Source organism: Leucopleurus acutus (genome assembly GCF_964270905.1).
Source record: "Leucopleurus acutus genome assembly, chromosome: 9".
Taxonomy (NCBI): domain Eukaryota; kingdom Metazoa; phylum Chordata; class Mammalia; order Artiodactyla; family Delphinidae; genus Leucopleurus; species Leucopleurus acutus.
Window position 1 is genome coordinate 93,436,486 of NC_139144.1, and position 20,512 is coordinate 93,456,997.

Here is a 20,512-nt window from a genome sequence, read left to right on the forward strand (position 1 = left end):
TCTTGTTTTTGTATCCATTCAGCCAATCTATGTATTTTGGTTGGAGCATTTAATCCATTTACATTTAAGGTAGTTATCGATACGTATGTTCCTATTACCATTTTCTTAATTGTTTTGGGTTTGTTTTTGTAGGTCTTTTCCTTCTCTTGTATTTCCTGTCTAGAGAAGTTCCTTTAGCATTTGCTATAAAGCTGATTTGGTGGTGTTGAACTCTCTTAACTTTTGCTTGTCTGTAAAGGTTTTAATTTCTCTGTCAAATCTGAATGAGATCCTTGCTGGGTAGAGTAATCTTGGTTGTACTTTTTTCCCTTTCATCATTTTAAATATGTCCTGTCACTCCCTTCTGGCTTGCAGAGTTTCTGCTGAAAGATCAGCTGTTAACCTTATGGGGGTTCCCTTGTATGTTATTTGTTGCTTTTCCCTTGCTGCTTTTAATATTTTTTCTTTGTATTTAATTTTGATAGTTTGATTAATATGTGTCTTGGCATGTTTATCCTTGGATTTATCCTGTATGGGACTCTCTGCGCTTCCTGGACTTGATGGACTATTTCCTTTCCCACGTTAGGGAAGTTTTCAACTATAATCTCTTCAAATATTTTCTCAGACCCTTCCTTTTTCTCTTCTTCTTCTGGGACCCTTATAATTCGAATGTTGGTACATTTAATGTTGTCCCAGAGGTCTCTGAGACTGTCCTCAAGTCTTTTCATTCTTTTTTCTTTATTCTGCTCTGCAGTAGTTATTTCCACTATTTTGTCTTCCAGGTCACTTATCCGTCCTTCTGCCTCAGTTATTCTGCTATTGATTCCTTCTAGAGATTTTTTTTTTTTTTCGGTATGTGGGCCTCTCACTGCTGTGGCCTCTCCCGTTGCGGAGCACAGGCTCCGGACGCGCAGACTCAGAGGCCATGGCTCACGGGCCCAGCCGCTCCACAGCATGTGGGATCTTCCCAGACCGGGGCACAAACCCGTGTCCCCTGCATCGGCAGTCAGACTCTCAACCACTGCGCCACCAGGGAAGCCCTTAGAGAATTTTTAATTTCATTTATTGTGTTGTTCATCATTGTTTGTTTGCTCTTTAGTTCTTCTAGGTCCATGTTAAATGTTTCTTGTATTTCCTCCATTCTATTTCCAAGATTTTGGATCATCTTTATTATCATTACTCTGAATTCTTTTTCAGGTAGACTGACTATTTCCTCTTCATTTGTTTGGTCTGGTGGGTTTTTACCTTGCTCTTTCATCTGCTGCATATTTCTTTGCCCTCTCATTTTGTTTAACTTACTGTGTTTGGAGTCTCCTTTTCACAGGCTGCAGATTCGTAGTTCCCATTGTTTTTGGTGTCTGACCCCAGTGGGTAAGGTTGGTTCAGTGGCTTGTGTAGGCCTCCTGGTGGAGGGGACTGGTGCCTGTGTTCTGGTGGGTGGGGCTGGATGTTGTCTTTCTGGTGGACAGTGCCACATCCGGTGGTGTGTTTTGGGGTGTCTGTGAACTTAGTATGATTTTAGGCAGCCTCTTTGCTAATGGGTGGGGTTGTGTTCCTGTCTTGCTCGTTGTTTGGCACGGGCCATCCAGCACTGGAGCTTGCTGGCCATTGGGCGGAGCTGGGTGTTAGCGTTGAGACAGAGATCTCTGGGAGAGCTCTCGCCGACTGATATTATGTGGGGCCAGGAGGTCTCTGGTGGTCCAGTGTCCTGAACTCAGCTCTCCCACCTCAGAGGCTCAGGCCTGACACCCAGCTGGAGCCCCAGGACCCTATCAGCCACATGGCCAGGTATGTGGGGATTTTCTTGCCTTTTGGGAAGTCTGAGGTCTTCTGCCAATGTTCAGTAGCTGTTCTGTAGGAGCTGTTCCATATGTAGATGTATTTCTGATGTATCTGTGGGTAGGAAGGTGATCTCTACATCTTACTCCTCCGCCATCTTGAAGGTTCCCCTGCAATAGGAGAATCCACTGAAGACGTCAACCTCCAAGACGCCAAGAGCTAAAGGAGCAGAGGCATTTGTTTCAGAGGGTTTGCAGCTTGCTTTTTTTTTTCTTTTCCTTTGTGCTTTGTCTAGTTTCACTTGTTCACAAGGTGCTTCATGCTGAGGCCTTACACCCAGCACTTCAGATCAGAGTGCCTGGTGAGAAATGGCTGCGCTGACGCCTCCAAAAGCCAAATTTTTAAAAACCTCCTTTCCCCAGCTCAGTGTGAAGGAAGGTCTTCTCCAGGCACATGCCACCAAGAAGGCAGGGCTGCCTTTCCACCTTGCTCCCCATCCAGGGATATGGTTTCACCCAGGGAGGGGGTGACCACCAGCACTTCTCATGTCCAGCCCGCAGCTCTGTCTTCCAGAAGCACTATTCCAGGCAGGCTTGGACAAGAGAACCTGTCTTCTTTCCTCAACTCAACTCCCATTCACAGAGAGGAAACTCTAGTCCAGGGGCAGTAGGTAGAGAATCTAGAACAAAGGTTTTAATCTGATCCTGAAGTCTCTAAATATCAAACAAATGTGTAAAGAGCAGAAAAAAAATTCAAAAATAAAATAAAAGTATTTACAAAGGAGGATGCTTCATACTGATACTCAGGAAAAGAAAACTTCCCCCCATACAACATTGATTCTCATACAAGGAAGAACAATGTCCATGCTCTCCTACTTGGCTTTCAACATTCCAATAGTCTTTCCTAAAAATCACAATCTTGTGTTGCAGGATAATACTCAAAACGGAAATACTTTGTTCTTATCAACCTGTAAAGAGTGATAGACCCTTTTTTACCTTGCAGCATAATCTAAGAAGTAAAAGCTCCTTGCTGCTACTTTTATCTCATACCAAAAACTCCCTTTCAGGAAGGTCTGGTATTACCATCCTGGTTTATAAGTAGAGAAACTGAAGCACAGGCATTACTAACTCATAAGTAATGGTAACTGTCCAGTCCTCCTTACAAACAAAATCACACTTCAACAGTTATTCTGTGCTGCTCAAAGAGGTACAGATGGGCCAGCTCTTCCCTAGATCTAGGTTCACCTACACAACTCCTGTGTAGGTTTTATTAAAAGGCGTATAAAATTCTAACCTGGGTATCTTCACAGAGATGGCAGGTGTCATGCAGGTGGTTTTGTTCTCAGAAGCAAAAGCAATATATTTTCTGGTGATCATGAATTTATATTCATTTCTATCTCAGAAAGAGTAGAGGAGTTACTTAAAATTATATGGCCAAAGGGACATGGCCCAAAGAAAAAAGTATACAAGAGATAATAAATAATGACCTGTGATATATTATGGAAGAGATCAAAGAACAGCTTACGCTGCACACACCCATACAAACACAGATACCCAAGGGAAGAGTTCGAGCCAGAAGTGAATGGTTAGTGAAGCATGATGGTGTGTAAAGAGAATGTCATTTAGAGTCAGATCTGGGTTTAAAGCTGCCTCTTACCCCAGGTCTAAGCCTCAGGTCCATTTATTTATAAAATGGAAATAACCATAATCACGTCATAAAACTGTCACTGAATAGTAAATAAGATATAACATGCAAGAATACTTAGCGCAGTGCCTGTACACAGAAGACAGTGAACATCAGCTACCTTCTCCTTCCCCTCCCCTGCATGTTTCTAAATGATTTTTTAAAAATTTTACTGACTTTAATGGGAATTCTTACAGTGGTTAAAAAAAAACAGTTCCTACACATTACATAGTCATCGGCACATATGTATCTGTTGCAGCACCATAATTTGCAAAGAAAAAGGAAGTAGTAATTTTAAGAGAAAAGTACCAGCTCACGTGCACTGCCTTCTAAAACCTTCAGCTTTACAATCTACGGAGACTATTTGCTCTAGGGGAGCAGAACCTGAAATAAAGGAAATATTCTCATGAGGAAAATGGTTCCCCAAAAAAGAGAGAGAAGATAATGAGGGGAAATCGAGGGGTATATAAAGGAGTTTATTTTACTTAACAAAGTAAAAGTCGAGCAAAATGAATAATCTGCCTCCAGAAATGGTTATTTAAAGGTTTTCTGTAAAGGGCTCTGGTTCCTAAAAAGACAGGAGTCATTGCATATGCCCACCCACTCCTCATTTATTTTTAAACCCTAGCTTATATGTTCCTTAGCAACAGAAGGAGCAGATGAGACCCCCACACACACACGCACACGCACACCATCTCCCCCAGCCCCCTTCTCCTCTCCTGTCAAGTGTCATTCCACAAATACCCATGTTCTTCAAAAGATTTTTTTGACCACCTGCAGATCTCTTCTTCCCCACCTCAAATGATCCCCCTTACACAGCAGCCATACTTCACACCCTAACTCAACCCCTTCACTTAGATTCCATTCTGTGAGGTCTTCCTGACCCCTCTCCATCAACTTCCACCGGAAGCCATCCTCAGGTGCCCCCCAGAAGTGAGGGGATGTGGTCCTCACTGAGAAGCCAATGCCCAGATCCAGCCAAAGCTGCTCTTTTCTTTCAGACCATTCCTTAACCCACCAGCGAAATGGCCAGGCCCAGCTACAACTGAGTCCAACATAAATGGCTGCCCTGGTGAATGGGTAGGCCATTCACCATGACTCTAAAAAAATCATCATCGTCATCAAAATGGAGACACTCTCCAGGTTACCCAGGACAAACACGTGCCAGATGAAATGCCTACCTTCTGCTGTCTTTTCTCTGACTTTGGGACTGCCTGGCCTTGTTTGGCTGGGCATGGCTTATGAGTTCAAAGATCAGTTGTTCAGCCTTTGGAAACATGGAGCAGAGCAGCAATCCTCAGATATTAGTGTGCTTATGCATTGCCTGAGGAGACTGTTAAAAATTCCTACCCACAGAGAGCTTGATTTTGTAAGTGTGGGGTGGTGGGCATTTTTAACCAGCCACCTGAGGTGATGCTGTTGCAGGAGCCTTCCTGAATTGGGGACTGTAAAGCTTTATTTAAAAGGAAATGATGTTCACAAAGTGGGATCCACCTCTGTGGATTGTAAGGCAGATGCGGTGTTATCCTTTTCCTAGAAAAACACCGCATCTCTGGGTCGATGTCTATGTTTGCGTGTGCACACCTTTACACATGCATGTGTGAGCATGCAACCCAGAAAGCCACGGCCTCACAGAGCACTCATTTCCAAGAGAGAGGCTCAGGGAATGACCCCTGCCAAGAAGCGAGCTGAAATGATTTCCCTTGCAAACTCTGGCTTTGTAGCCCTACCCAGTGAGGTGTCACGATGATGAATACCAACGACACAGGAACGATTCTGGGCCCAGGAGCCCAGACCCACAATGTGCTCTGCATTATCAACCGTCCCTTCCAACTCGCAGTTCCTAAATTAGGCTGAATGTAGCCCCTGGTCCCCTAAGGGCCAGACAGGCCATCATAGCTAAGAAGTAGAACTGCCTGTGTCCTAGCATACCTCCCTAGAGCTACCTCACTCTCCACCACGTGTCTATTTTTAGAAACCAAAACTATAAAGAGAAAGATCCATTTCGTCCTGATCTACATGAGTAACTAAAAGAGCAAGTCAGGTGGGAAACTCCCTCAATGCACAGTGAACAAAACGCACATGGGGGATGAGGGCGTAACACCCTCCCCAGGAAGGCCGTTTCGGAGTCGTCAGGCGCCAACACTGAGACACAGAGCACATGCCCTAGTGACCGCGGCCTCCAGTCCAGGCAATGCCAATGGGGATCCCGGTGATTCACACACATGCTCCCAGAAATACAACACACACCCTCACAAACCCACACACCTCTGTCATCTGCTTTTGCTTACATAACACCACATGGTGTGACAGGCTTAAAACTTTATAAGCACTTCTGGAAAGGACTGCTAACTTAAAATGAGGAGGGTCACAGGATGCTTTTACTGACCCCTTTTCAAGAAATACTCCAGGGCCAAGGAGGTGCACATCTTTGTAATTCTATGCTTGTTTATCACCTCAACTTTTAAAATTAACAAGCAGTAAGGGTCTCCAAAACTCTCCAAATCTATCAATATCTTTATTCTTGCCTTAAGGTGGGGGGCAGGGGGGAGGAGAGAACCTACTGGATCCTCATTTCTCATTCGTGAATCCTGACACAATTTGGGGTAGTCTTTTGGCATCATTCGGTGGCCATTTACCCCACACTGTCCTTGTCTTGTAAATACACCCATCCTAGGGGCAAGCACGGCCCCATTCTCTCCCCCATCCCTTGCTCGCCAGCAGGCTTCCCAAGTCGTCCTTCTGGGCACACCCAGGAGAGAGGGAGAGACCACGTGTACGTGTGACCCTCCGGAACCAGTTGCGTATCTACAGACACAGATTCACAACGACTCTTCCTTAATGGGATATTTCAATGCAGGTTCAACTTCCATAAGGATTTCTCTTCAGGATAGAACGCTGTTCTTTTCTGCCTGTCCGTGATCTCAAGTATCAAGTTAGTGCCAAATGTTCACCCGGTGAAATCGGCAAGGTAGGGGGAGTGGTTGAAGATGACCCCGGCGTAGGGACAACTTTGAGGACTTCTCTCAAGAAAACCTGGCATATGTGTGTGTGCACCCCGCTCACACACACACACACACACACACACACACACACAAACACACACGCATTTTTACTGTTGTTGTTCTGACCTCAGGGACTCAGTCTTCTCTCCAGTTCCGGGGGGGAAACCTGGCGCACGTAGCTTCCCTCCAGCCCAGAAGGATGGGATGAGAAGTGAACACATAGCCCAGAAGGGGGAGGGAGAAGGAAAGAGAGAGAGGGAGGGAGGCAGAGAGAGAGAGAGGGCGCCAGGTGCCCCCAAGTCCGAGGAAGCGCCTTTCGGGGGCGCAGAGAGGGTCTCGCACCCCGCGGCGGCACCTGCCTCCCGGCTGCCGGGCTCGCGTTCCTACCTGTAAGAGACCTGCTTCCGGAAAGTTAAGTTCCGCAGCTTCTCCTCCAGCGCCTCGTCCTTCTCTTTCGGGCCGGCGGCCCCGGGCTCTTCCAGGGCAGCGGCCCCAACCGCCGCCGCTGCCCCCGCGCCCCTCGGGTCCGCACCGCCCTCGGCGCCCAGGCAGCAGCTCCCGGCGCCGCTTCCGCTGCTGCTGCTGCCGCCCGTTGCCCCCTTCTCCTCTGCCGCCGAGGAGCTGGGGTTCATGGCGACCGCTCCGGCGGCCGCGGAGGGAGCCGAGGCGGCGCCGCTGCAGAAGCCGGACAGACGAACAGCGCTGACGGCGGCCGCCACCGCCGGAGAGCGAACAGGTCTGCGCGCCGCTGGCAGGGGCGGCAAATGGCAGCCCCTTCCCGCAGCATCCATCCAAGGCGGCCCCGCACCGGGGCATTGTGGGAAACTCCGTGCCTCCACTCCCCCTCCCCGACCAATCAGAAGCCACCTCCTTCCGCCTGCCCCTCCCTCCCCGCTGCAAACCCGCGCCCTCCCGCCCCCCTGGCCTTTTCCTAAATCGGGGGCACCGGCCAGGGCCGAACCTGAACTCTGCCCTGAGGCGTCGGGTCGCCGGAGAGATAGAGGGCAGGTGATGAGGAGGCGCTGGGCTGGGGGCGCGCGGACACTGGCAGCAAGAGAGGAGAGCTTCGGAGGGAAATTCGGAGGGCAGCGTGCCGCACCCCGGTTAAGACACGAGGAAGCGGAGACCGGGAAGGGAGAGGTGCCCTGCCCAGGCAGCCGGCCCGGGAGCGGTAGCGCCCACCTTCGTCCCCGTCCCCTGATGCCTGAAGTCCAGGGCGGCATTCTCCCCACCGCCGCTACCCGACCGTGCAGAGCCGGAGCCTGGCAGAAGCCTCCCTACGTGGGAAACCTCGGGGGGAATGCAGCGGGCGCGTGGTCGGGGCGAACCTGGGAGAGAATTCGTGAGCAGGGTAAATTAAGGGATGAGGAGGAGGTCCAGTTTAAGATGCAGGCGAAGCGCCTACCTAGTCTCGCAGGGCGAGGTCTGGGACGCTTTCATCCCTGAATCCCCCAGCCCAGAGCCTTCCTTACACATAGAAAGATCTTTCTAAACAGTTGTTCATAGATTGAATCGGATCACAGGCCCCTCAGAGAAGCAGAAAGACTGAGAGAATCCAGGAGGCAAAGTGAGGACTTGAGCGCTGGGCGCTGCCGCGGCAGAGCGGAAAGGAAAGGAAGGGCCCGCTCGAGGAGGGGCTTCCAACCTCTGCGGACCCCGCTGCCGACACAAAGCCAAGCTTGCCGTCTCTGCAGATTTAATTGTCCACCGGTCTCTTGTTTTTGTTTCTAAGGTTACTGAAAACTCTATGAGGTTTGAATGCTGTGCAACAAAGTGTGTGAGACAGATAGTTTTCCAAATTAGGAATTTTCACGCAAGAATCACTGCTGTCAACAAACACGAGAAAGATTTATACTGAAGGCTAAGTGTAGTAACCAAAATCCATGCGTATTCAATACATGGACAGGCAATGAGAGAACCAGACCAGGGAAGAATTTCAGGTCGGTGTTGCTGACCCCAAACAAGTCGCTTGATTCCCCCCCCCCCTTTATTTTCTCACGACTAGAATTAGGAGATTGAGTAAGATACCTCAGAGCTCTCTCAACTCCCTCATTCTGTAATTTGCTGCATGTGTACATTATAATAAGCCAAAGGGTCAGGGCATTTCCAGAGTGGAGTGAGGAAAGGTAATAATAATAAAAGTAATTTTAAAAACAGCTAGTGTTTATTAAGCCCTGGTTTTTACATGACGGATGTTGTGCTAAGCACTTTGCATGCCTATCTCTGTGCTTTTTACTCTACCCCTCAAATGTATGCTCCCCGTTGCTCAGGCTTATGCAACTAGAAATTGGCAGAACCAGGTATTACACCCAGGGTGCCTGATTATAGGTCTCTGCCCCTCACCCCTCAGCCCCCCGCCACCCCCCATGCAGCGTGCTCCATTTTCAGAGGAGAATGGGCATATTAGGTGCTTCAACAGTCATGTTAAATGAGATCTGTGACGACCTAGTGTATCATGACACCAAGGAAATGTCATCTTACCTGAATTACTAGGCAGCTTCCTAACTCCTCCTTCCTGCTACAGCTCTCCGTACCCTCCTCCAATCAATTCTCTAGCTCAACCCCCCAGAGACTTCTGATATGTTTTCCTCTACCTAAAAGTCTTCCAATGACATCATATTGTCGTTAGGGCAAAGTTCAATTAACCCCTTCACTGATTTTCAAGGCCACATTAGTGGGTGGTGTGCCAGCCCTGCCCACTTCCCCTCCACCCTGTCCTGATAGTGTCACTCTGAACTGGACTGTGTACCAGTCCCAGATGCTCTCTGCTCTCTCTGCTCCCATCTTTGCATGCATGGGTCCACTGCCTCCTTTTCTGAGTTCCTCCCATCCCTAATATTAGCCTAGCTAACTACATGGAAACGACCTAAATGTCCATCAACAGATGAAGGGATCAAGAAGATGTGGTATATTTATACAATGGAATACTACTCGGCCATAAAAAAGAATGAAATATTGTAATGCCATTTGCAGCAACATGGATGCAAATAGAGATTATCATACTAAGTGAAGTAAGTCAGAAAGAGAAAGACAAATACCATGTGATACCACTTATATGCGGAATCTAAAATATGGCACAAGTGAACCTATCTACAAAACAGAAACAGACTCACAGACATAGAGAACAGATTTGTGGTTGCCAGGGGGAGGCAGGTGGGGGAGGGAAGGACTGGGAATGTGGGATTAGCAGATGCAAGCTATTATATATAGGATGGATAAACAACAAGGTCCTACTGTTTAGCACAGAGAACTATATTCAATATCTGGTGATAAACCATAATGGAAAAAAATATTTAAAAAAAGAATGTCTATACGTGTATAACTGAGTCACTTTGCTGTACAGCAGAGATTGGTACAATATTGTACATCAACTATACTTTAATTAAAAATTAAAATAAATTCAATTTTAAACTATAATATGATGCCACTTTTTAGAATAAACAATTTGAAAATAGATGGTATTGGCTGAGGAGGCAGGAAAACCAACACTTTCTCAAATTGTTGGTAGAGTTTGGTATAGTCTCTGATGGGAAATTTGGAGAGATCCACCAATATTTGAAATGCCAACCTAACTGACTTAGCAATTATGCTTCTAGGAATCTGTTCTCTGATATCCTTGAAAGTGTACACTAAAAATTTAAGACTAAAAACAATGTAAATGTTTGTTAATATAGGACTAATTACTTAAATTATCATTCACCTGAATAATGGAATTCTCTGCAGTCATTAAGAGGAATAAGGCAAACTGATAAGGTATTGATATAAAACCATCTCAAAAATATAACTTAAAAAAACACCGGGTTCAGCGTACTTAGTATGCTACCATTTACAGAAAAAGAGAGGATAGCTACAAACATAATATTTCAGGAAAGATACATAAGAAAACAGTGATAATCAGTCAGAGTTGAGTGGCCTTAGCTAGAATCTTGAGTTTTGCCTGATTAAATAAATATATACCAACAGGAGACAGAATGTCTTCCAGGCTAACAGGAAAGCCAGATGGACCAATCAGGTGTGTATTTGCATGTTTAAAGAGTGTATGAACACAGCCACTATGGAGAACAGTATGGAGGTTCCTTAAAAAACTACAAATAGAACTACCATATGACCCAGCAATCCCACTACTGGGCATACACCCTGAGAAAACCATAATTCAAAAAGAGTCATGTACCACAATGTTCATTGCAGCACTATTTACAATAGCCAGGACATGGAAGCAACCTAAGTGTCCATCAACAGATGAATGGATAAAGAAGATGTGGCACATACATACAATGGAATATTACTCAGCTATAAAAGGAAACGAAATTGAGTTATTTGTAGTGAGGTGGATGGACCTAGAGTCTGTCATACAGAGTGAAGTAAGTCAGGAAGAGAAAAACAAATACCGTATGCTAACACGTAAATGTGGAATCAAAAAAAAAAATTAGTTCTGAAGGGCAGAACCTAAGGGCAGGACAGGAATAAAGATGCAGACGTAGAGAATGGACTTGAGGACACGGGGAGGGGGAAGGGTAAGCTGGGATGAAGTGAGAGAGTGGCATGGACTCATATATACTACCAAATGTAAAATAGCTAGCTAGTGGGAAGCAGCCGCATAGCACAGGGAGATGAGCTCAGTGCTTTATTACCACCTAGAGGGGTGGGATAGGGAGGGTGGGAGGGAGACGCAAGAGGGAGGAGATATGGGGATATATGTATATGTATAGCTGATTCACTTTGTCATAAAGCAGAAACTAACACACCATTGTAAAGCAATTATACTCCAATAAAGATGTTAAAAAAAAAGTCTATCAACAACAATGCGCTGCTACACAAAGGAAAATAAGGTTAAAAAAAAAGATCACTGAACATGCACTCGATTTTAAGACAGAGAGAAAGAAAGAAACTTACACCAGAGAAGCACAAATAGTTCCAGCATAAGACAAATGAATTCTTGTTGTGGGGTGGCCTTCTGAGAAGTTACTTAAAATATCAGTTATCCTTTTAGACAATTTATTTTCCTTCTTGTTTTTCAGTGGTCACTAAGCAACCTTGTAATTATTCATTCAACTTCTTAGTTACGTTGACTCTAAAAAGTGGAATCCTTGGGCATAGGTCAAAACCACTCCAATCACAGGAAAAGAAATGGACGTTCAGGTTTAAAAACATATCATGTATGATTTGGAGGAACGTAAGTACATACACAAGAAAATGAGCTTCTCTGGGTATACTGAAATACGCTGCTTCTCATCTCAGACCTCCCCTGGAAAAACTCTCCATCACCGGGTCCAAAGCCATGCCCCACTAGTGGGCTCCTTACCTTATCTTCCTATTATTAATTACTGTTCATTCTAACGTAGGTATCAGCGCAGTCTTACATACCAAACTTGAGTCTCCCAAATTCTAGGCCTGATCAAAACAGCCTCAAGCAGGAAATTTTAAAGAAAGAAAAACAATTTTTTTTAGAGTTTAGATTAGCCAGCAAGACAAGTAATAAAGAGAACATCATGTCTAACATTTTAAAAATGTATGTAGTGATTAAGAATTTTCAGGAAATAATACAGAATCATTTATTATTATAGAAAGCAAGTAACACACATAAACCACACAAAACACACATATACCACATACACACACACAGACACATACCATTTAGGGTCTAAGTTATTTAAAGACCAATCTAAGGTTAATAGAGCTTTGGAAAATATTGTCAGTAAAGGAAAAAATTAAAGGAAGTTTCCAGGTTGGAGCTGACGTGTGTAAGCTTATTCCCGCCTACCACCTTTATACTTTCTACTTTTGCTGCCTGGAATGCTCTACCTCAAAGATTCCCAAACTTTCTCAGTTTACAGAACACTTAGCATCTCAGTAATTATTTTTCCTGGAACCTCTAGACCAAAAGAAGAACCGAACATTTAGGTTTATTAGGTAGTTAAGTGCTAACGATTGAATAACCATTTTATGCCTCGACAACATTCGTTGCTGTTTAAAAAAGTGATACATATACATTGAAAGGAAAAAGGTAATGTTTGTATTTCATCCTTAAATAGCCCCAATTGTTTACTAATGAGATAGTAATGGGCATGATACAACTTCTCAAACCTTGGAATCATAATAGATACCACTTTGCTTTTTATCAGAGCAACCACTGAACACCCAGCTCTGCCTAGATAATAACGTCAGTGAAAATAATGTAGCATGATCCGGTGTGGAAATTGTCAACCAGCTATAGTAGTTTGCATGGTGTCTAACAGAGGTTGAGTATCACTGTTTGCCCTGAAATTTTTAAATATCCTTCAATGCCCCTGTGAATTCACTGCAGAGACCTGAGCTCCTCCATGGCGTTCAGAAACCATGGCTCTATCCCAATATTTTTACATGATGTTTGTTTTTGCATGGGTTCCCTAGAAAACACATTCTTAGGCAAAGCGTACAAGCCAAGGCTTTACGGAGAATTGTAGTCCCAGGACATTATGAAGGGAAAAGAGAAGTAAGGCAGAAAAAGAGGGAAAATAAATTCAAGGTGGTGAGTATGAGATGGCTGCATCCTCACAAATAAACATACCTGGTTGCTTGGTCACCAGAACTTCGTCCAGACAGAACTTACATCATCACTGTATCTGGGAACATTCTGTCTGCAAGAAGAAGGGGCATTTCTCTGCCAGTTTCTTTCTGTCTCCTGACTCCTGTCTCTCATTGGTTGAAGTTTGTCCCTTAGGGAATTGACTCACTCTCCCTTCCAGGTTATGTTCCTGGGGAACCCAGCATCCTGCCACACAGCTGGAGTTCTTAGTCCTTTCTGGAAGTGATGGGAGGAAACTCTAAAACTTGAGCATCAAGTTGTTGAGCTTCCTGCCACTCCCTGAGTCCAGCCCTTCTTGGGGGAGGCTGAGACAGCTGGAAGAGTTAGGATATCAGGCAACGTCAATGTCAATGGTGGAGGCTTTCCATTAAGCAGAAAAGAAACAATAGGTTGGGGGGACAGGAGGGGCCAATCATTCTGGAGACGCACATAAACTCGGTCCTGGGCACTCTGCTTCTTCTCATCGTTCAGGTCTTACCTCTCATGTCACATTTTCAAAGAAGCCTCCCTGACACTCCCTAAAATGCCCTTCTTAGCCATAGCTGACACAAAACTGTGTGTTTTTTTCTTAAATTCACAGCACTTCCCACTGTCTAAATTCTACTATTTACTTCTTTGTTTTCTCCTCTTAGAACATGAGCTGTATCTTAGCTAATGTCTTCAACAAAACTACAAGACATACAGTAGGTACATTAAAAATGTTTATTGAATGAATGAATAAATGTTATCTAACATTCATGGGCCTAGAAAGAGAATCAGAGGGCCAGTCAGGAAGGTGCTGGGATTGTAAATTTACTAGGCAATAAGGAAAGGAGAGATCTGTACGAGGACTGTGTGTTAAAAAACCCAAGATTCTCAGGCTTACACCGTTGCATACAAAATATGAAGCTGCCATACAAAATATGGATACCTGTTGAAATAGACTGGAGAACAATCTTTTATGTTCTATTGATAGGAATTAATAGGAACTTATTAGCATGGGCAGTCTCTAAGCTAGATTTAAATTAAAATAGAGCTATTATTTCTCCAGGATGAAAGGGGTCTTAAACTCATCCAATCCAGCCTTCCGTCCATGCACAGTACTCCCACAGCATCACTTCACATGATCCTTTACAGCCTTGAACAACTGCAGTTATGGGGACTCACTACTTTCTAAGACAACTCAGTCATTTTCAGCAGGGTATGTCATTTTCAACAGGGTATGTCATAAATTTCTTCTTAGTTTTCATTATTATTCCTTACTCTGTTTGTGCACCCAGAAGAAATAACATAATTTACAATGTTCTTGTACTCGAGCAGCTGGTTTGGGGGCCAAATTGAAGGAATTAACATTTATTTTCATTAAATTTCCCCTTGCTGTGTTCTGACCATCATTCACCCATCCAAGAGTCTTGGGGATCTGAAGTATGTCATTCATTGCATTCACAATCCCTCCTGATTCTCTATCAAGAGCAGATCTGATCTGCAATGTACTGTGAAGTTGCCGATAAACTTCCTGAAAAAGGATAAGGTCAGAAACAGAATGAATGGTGTACCCCTAGAAACCTCGATCCAGGCTGATAGTCATTGGTTTTACAGGCAACCACTAAACAGTGATATATACTGTTCTAGGCGCTAGCAATTCATCAGGGGAAAACTAAAGACCTCTCTCTTTCTGCTCTTTTGGTGCTAAACATTCTAGTGGTCTATTAATCAATAACTTTTGTGAATAGTTATTAAAATCCCAATTAAAACATTGAGCTGAACTTTTATCTGCATTTCTCTATTTGTGGACAAATTTCAATTGAGGGACTATGTGCAACACTCTATTTCTATTACATTTCCCCAAAGTATCAGACAAGAAACCCTATCAGAGAAAATGAGGCTAATCTAATGTGACTTTTTAATTAACCCACCCTAATTTCCAAAAATCATATCCTTCCTTTTTCAACATATACGAACACTTCTTCAGCCTCTCCTATAGAAGCAGTATGCTAATGCTGAGGATTCAAAGATGGACACAATTCAGTAAATTTCCTGAAAGACTTTACTATTTAATTGTAATAAATGAAAACCATTTCCTTTCTTTTTTACTGAAAGTGATGAAAGCCATGTGGCAGACCCCAAAGCCTTTTTATTCAAAATCTTTCATGTCCCCTTTCTCCCTCATCTTCCTAGACTACAGAGATACACAAATGAAATACTCCTTCCCAAACTGCCCTGCAGTGAAGTGTGACTATGTGACCTGGTTCTGAACAATGAGATTAAATCCAAAATAACCAGATGAGGTTTCTGGGAGAATGTTTTACTAGTACAGAAAGATAATTTGCCCTTTCAGTCCTTTGCCCATCTTCCTTCTTCAATTCAGTGCCTAGATGTGTAATAGCCATTTTACAACCATGAAGAGGCAAATCATTTACTAAGAATGGAAAAGTCAGTTGTAACGCACATTGGTCCCTAATGACTTCCTTGAGGAGTTGCTAGCCCAAGACAGTCCATCTATTACTAGACTTTTTATTATAAAAGAAAATTAAACTCTTATCTGTTTAAGCCACTGTTGACTGGATTTTTTATTTGCTTGCAGCTAAATGCATTTCTAACTTTTAGTTGGCACAAATGAATTCAGGAAAAAAAATCAATATATTGGTTGAAATATTCATAATAACCTAAATCAAACAGGGTAGTTCAGTGAGAGCCCCCTCCCCAATTGTATTTTGTGAATAATTTCCAAAGTTAACTATGAAGTTAATAATATTACTCTTTAATCAAATCATTCCAATTCTAAAATGTATCTTAAGTAAAAATCCCAAGTAAGAAGAAGTAAGGAAAGGAAAATATTTGTTGTAGAATGATTTATAATGATGAGGAAGTGATCTAACAGATAAACAATAGGAAAATAAAATTTTCAATGTCCATTGAAGGACTATCATGCAGATCCCCCAAATAATAGTTATGGATCCATGCAAATTTGTCATACAAATTGCTGATGATGTACTAAATGAAAACACTGCCATATGAAGTTGAATAACAACATTATTGAAACTATATAAAATATGGGTAGATAAGGCAGAAAAGGAATGCACAAGTAGAAAAATAATTGGTTTTGAGATGACTCAATTTTTTCAAAATTATTTATACTGTTATAATTTTATAATTATAAGACATTTTAGATGATAAATATTATTTTATTAAATACCATGTTCTTTCAAAAATATCTTTTTGTATTCCTACCAGGGACAGAGGTATCATAAACTTTTGGTTTAGAATCACTGTAAATTTAAATAGATATTTAATTTAAATAAATGTCATAAAACAGTTTAACTCAGAAAACAGATGAATTTTTGTAATATTAGGAAAGTTCATTAAGATTAGAATGGTTACTCTCAAGAATGAACACGAAATGTAGAGTCAAATGACTTAAACAAATTTTGTTTTCATTTCCCTTGCATGTCATGGACAACAAAATTATCTTAATGATTAAGATTGTTTTGTTTTCATTTCCCTTGCATGTCATGGACAACAAAATTATCTTAATGATTAAGATTGTCTTTTGCACAACTAAAAATGGCAATAATACGATGTCAGAGCTGGGAGGAATTTAGGAGATTGTCTGTCCCCACCTTTCATTTCAGAAATGAAGAAACACCTAGAGAAGTTAAGTGACTCACCAAAGTTCACATAGCTAGCCAGTGGAGAACAAGGATAGTGTTCAGGTCTTCTTTAATGTTGTTCATTCCCCACAATAAACATTTACTCATTAAATAAGCATCTATTAAGTAGTCACTCTGTACTGCTATACTGGACAGTGTGCTAGGTACTGTTTTCAAAGATAAGTTGGGGATAATACGCTACTCTGTGAGGATCAGAGTTTTGTGGGGTGAACAACAGGATAATAATTATAAGCAATATTGACATAAGTGCTTTATGTTCTACTAGATTCCAAATGTCTTGGAGTATGATCTTGGAGGACCTAACAGATGATGTCTGAGGAACCCAGGGAAGAAGAGACTTTTGCCTTACTTCTGAAGATTTGAGTGGAATTTCACTGTCCAGAAATAGTACATTGCAAAAGTGAAGAATAATAAAAAGAACCAGGTGTGCTGAAAAATGCCAAATACTTTGATATGGCATAGACTTGGAATGGAGGAGCAAGGGAGAAGTGGAGGTAGATGAGGCTGGGGGGTAAGTTACAGACACTTTGAGAAATCCTTCTATTCTCTGAGGATTTTGAACTTTGTGGAATAAGCAAATAAAACGTGCAGATTATTCCTAGGTAGGAAAAATAGTATATTTAGATTTGTTTTAGAAATCTATAGAGGTGTGAAGGACAAAACTGAACAGGAAGAGGCAGAAAGACAAGTTATGAGGTTATCGAAATAGTTTGTGCAAGAAATACTAAAGGCTTGAACTAAGGCAGTGGCAGTGGTCTAGAAAGAGGAATAAATATCTGAGAGATATTACTGAGATAGAACCAAAAGTATTTAACAAATTAATTATAGATATTGAGGGAAATGGTAGAATCAAAGTTGAAACAAACAAATAGTTCTAGAAATTTTAGGCAAATTCTCATAACACAAAGAACCTAATGGAATTTAACATGGTCTTATCTATATGTCATAAATTGTTGCTCAAGACTTCCATATCTAGTATATCAAATTCCTGCTAATCAAACACAAGTTTTGCAAGGGAGAGGTTAAATCAAGAATACTTGTTATATTTACCAAGACTGAATTATGAAGAAATAGAAAGTCTGAACAGACCAGACCTATAACTAGTAATGAGATGCATTGGTAATCAAAATACTCTCAGCAAAGAAAAGACCAGGACCAGAGGGCTTCATTGGTGAATTCTATCAAACATTTAAAGAAGAATTAATACCAATTCTCCTCAAATACTTCCAAAAAATTGAAGAGGAGGGTACCCTTCCAAATTCATTCTATAGGGCCAGCATTACTCTGAGTCAAAGTCAGACAAAGATACTATAAGAAAGTCATAGGCCAATATCCCTGATGAATATTGATACAAAAATCCTCAACAAAATACTAGGAAACAGAATTCAGCAACACATTAAAAGAATTATACTCCATGACCAAGTGGGATTTATTCCTGGAATGTAAGGATGGTTCAACATATGAAAATCAATGTAATACATCACATGAACAGTATGAAAGGGGGAAAATGTGATTACCTCAATTGGCATAGAAAAGGTATCTTATAAAATTGAACACCTTTTGGTGATTTAAAAAAAACACTCAAGAAACTAGAGATAGAAGGAAACCTCAACATGACAAAGCTCACATATTAAAACAAATAAACAAACAAAAAACCAAAGTTAACATAATACTCAGTGACAAAAGACTAAAAGTTTTTTCTTTACAATCAGGAAAAAGACAAGGATGCCTGCTTTTGCCACTTGTATTCCACATGGCACTGGAAATTCTAGCCAGAGCAGTTAGGCAAGAAAAAGAAGTAAAAGGTGTCCAAATTGAAAAGGAAGAAGTAAAATTATCTCTGTTTGCATACAACATGATCTTATGTGTAGAAAATCCAGAAGATTCCACATACAAAAAAAAATTGTTAGAATGAATCAATCAATTCAGCAAAGTTTCAGGATAAAAATTCAACATGCAAAAATCAGTTGCATTTCTACACACCAGCAATGAACAATCAGAAAATAAAAGTAAGAAAACAATTTTATTTACAATAGCATCAAAAAGCATAAAATACTTAGGAATAAATTTAACCAAGGAGGCGAAAGACTTATACACTGAAAACTACACAATGTTGTTGAAGGAAATTAAAGAAGACACAAATAAATGGAAAGACATCTTGTGTTCACAAATTGGAAGACTTAATATTGTTAAGATGTCAATACTACCAAAAGCAATCTACAGATTTAACGCAATCCCTATCAAAATTCCAGGGACACTTTTTTCAGAAATAGAAAAATTTACCTTAAAATGTACTGTGGAATTTCAAAGAACCCTGAATAGCCAAAACAAGTTTGCAAAAGAAAACAAAGTTGGAGGTCTCACACTTCCTGATTTCAAGTTCCTTACAAAGCTATAGTAACCAAAAGAGTGTAGTACTGGCATAAAGGCAGACATATAACACAGTGGAACAGAAAAAAATGCTCAGAAGTAGACCTTCACATATATGAGCAAATGATTTTTAACAAGGGTGCTAATATCATTCAATGGATAAAGGATAATCTCTTCAACAAAGGTCATTGGAAAAACTGTCTACCCACATGCAAAAGAATGAATTTGAACTTGCTTAGTCAGCCCTAGTTGTTGTAACAAAATAGCATAGGCTTGGTGGATTAAATAACAGACATTTATTTCTAACAGTTCTAGAGGCTGGGAAGTCCAAGATCAAGGTATCAGCAATTCGGTTCTTGGTGACAGCCCTCTTCCTGGTTTGTAAACATCCTCCTTCTGCCTGTATTCTTACATGGCAGAGAGGGAGCTCTGATGTCTCTTCCTCTTCTTATAAGAACACTAATCTCATCATGGAGGTTCCACCCTCATGACCTCATATAAAACTAATTACCTCCCAAAGGCCCCACCTTCTACACTGGTGGTTAGGGTTTCAATATATGAATTTTGGGAGGACACAAACATTCAATCCATAACACTTACACTTATAGAAAAATTAACTAAAAATGGTTCAAAGACCAAAAATGTAAGAAAGACCTAAAACTATAAAACTCTTAGAAAGAAACACAGGGGAAAAGTTTCATACCTTTGGATTTGGCAAATATGCCCTAGATATGACACCAAAAGCACAGGTAACAAAGTAAAAATAAATAAATTGGACTATATCAAAATTTAAAACTTCTGTATATCAAAGGACAGAATCAGCAAAGTGAAAAGGCAACCTATAGAATAAGAGAAAATATTTGCAAATCATATATCTGATAAGGGGCTAATATCCAGCATATATAAAGAACTTATACAACTCAACAACAAAACAACAAATAACTTGATTAAAAAATGGGCAAAGGACCTAAATGAACATTTCTCCAAAGATGATATACAAATGGCCAACTAGCATATAAAAAGATGCTTACTATCACTAATCATTAGAGGAATGCAAATCAAAACCACAATGAGATTTCATCTCATATGCATTAGAATGGCTACTATTAAAAAAATTTTTTTAAACCCAGAAAATAACAAGCTGTTGGTAAGAATATGGAAACATTGGAACCCTTGTCCACTGTTGGCAGGAAAGTGAAATGGTATAGTCACTATGGAAAATACTGCAGCAATTCCTCAAAAAATTAAAAACAAAATTATAATATGACCCAGCAATTCCACTGCTGGGTATATATCCAAAAAGAATTGAAAGCAGGATCTCAAAGAGAAATTTACACACCCACATTCATAGCAGTACTATTCACAATAGCCAAGAGTTGAAAGTAACCCAAGTGGATGAATAGAAAAACAAAATATGGTCTATACATACAATGGAATATTATTCACCCTTAAAAAGGAAGGAAATCCTGATATATGCTACA

General features: G+C 41.4%; 2 protein-coding genes across 3 annotated transcripts in view; both read right to left on the reverse strand.

Moving 5' to 3' along the window:
• The window catches only part of DGKI (diacylglycerol kinase iota), a gene marked incomplete at its 5' end in the record, with an annotated part of 450,403 nt that extends 443,166 nt beyond the window's left edge, over positions 1-7,237 (reverse strand). For both annotated transcript variants that reach the window (XM_082846809.1, XM_082846808.1), the window contains one exon: positions 6,834-7,237. In XM_082846809.1, coding sequence (XP_082702935.1) covers positions 6,834-7,237 — 404 coding nt within the window. The remainder of the gene's footprint in view (positions 1-6,833) is intronic.
• CREB3L2 (cAMP responsive element binding protein 3 like 2) overlaps positions 1-20,512 on the reverse strand; it is a 329,774-nt gene that overhangs the window by 173,806 nt on the left and 135,456 nt on the right. The window lies entirely within an intron of this gene.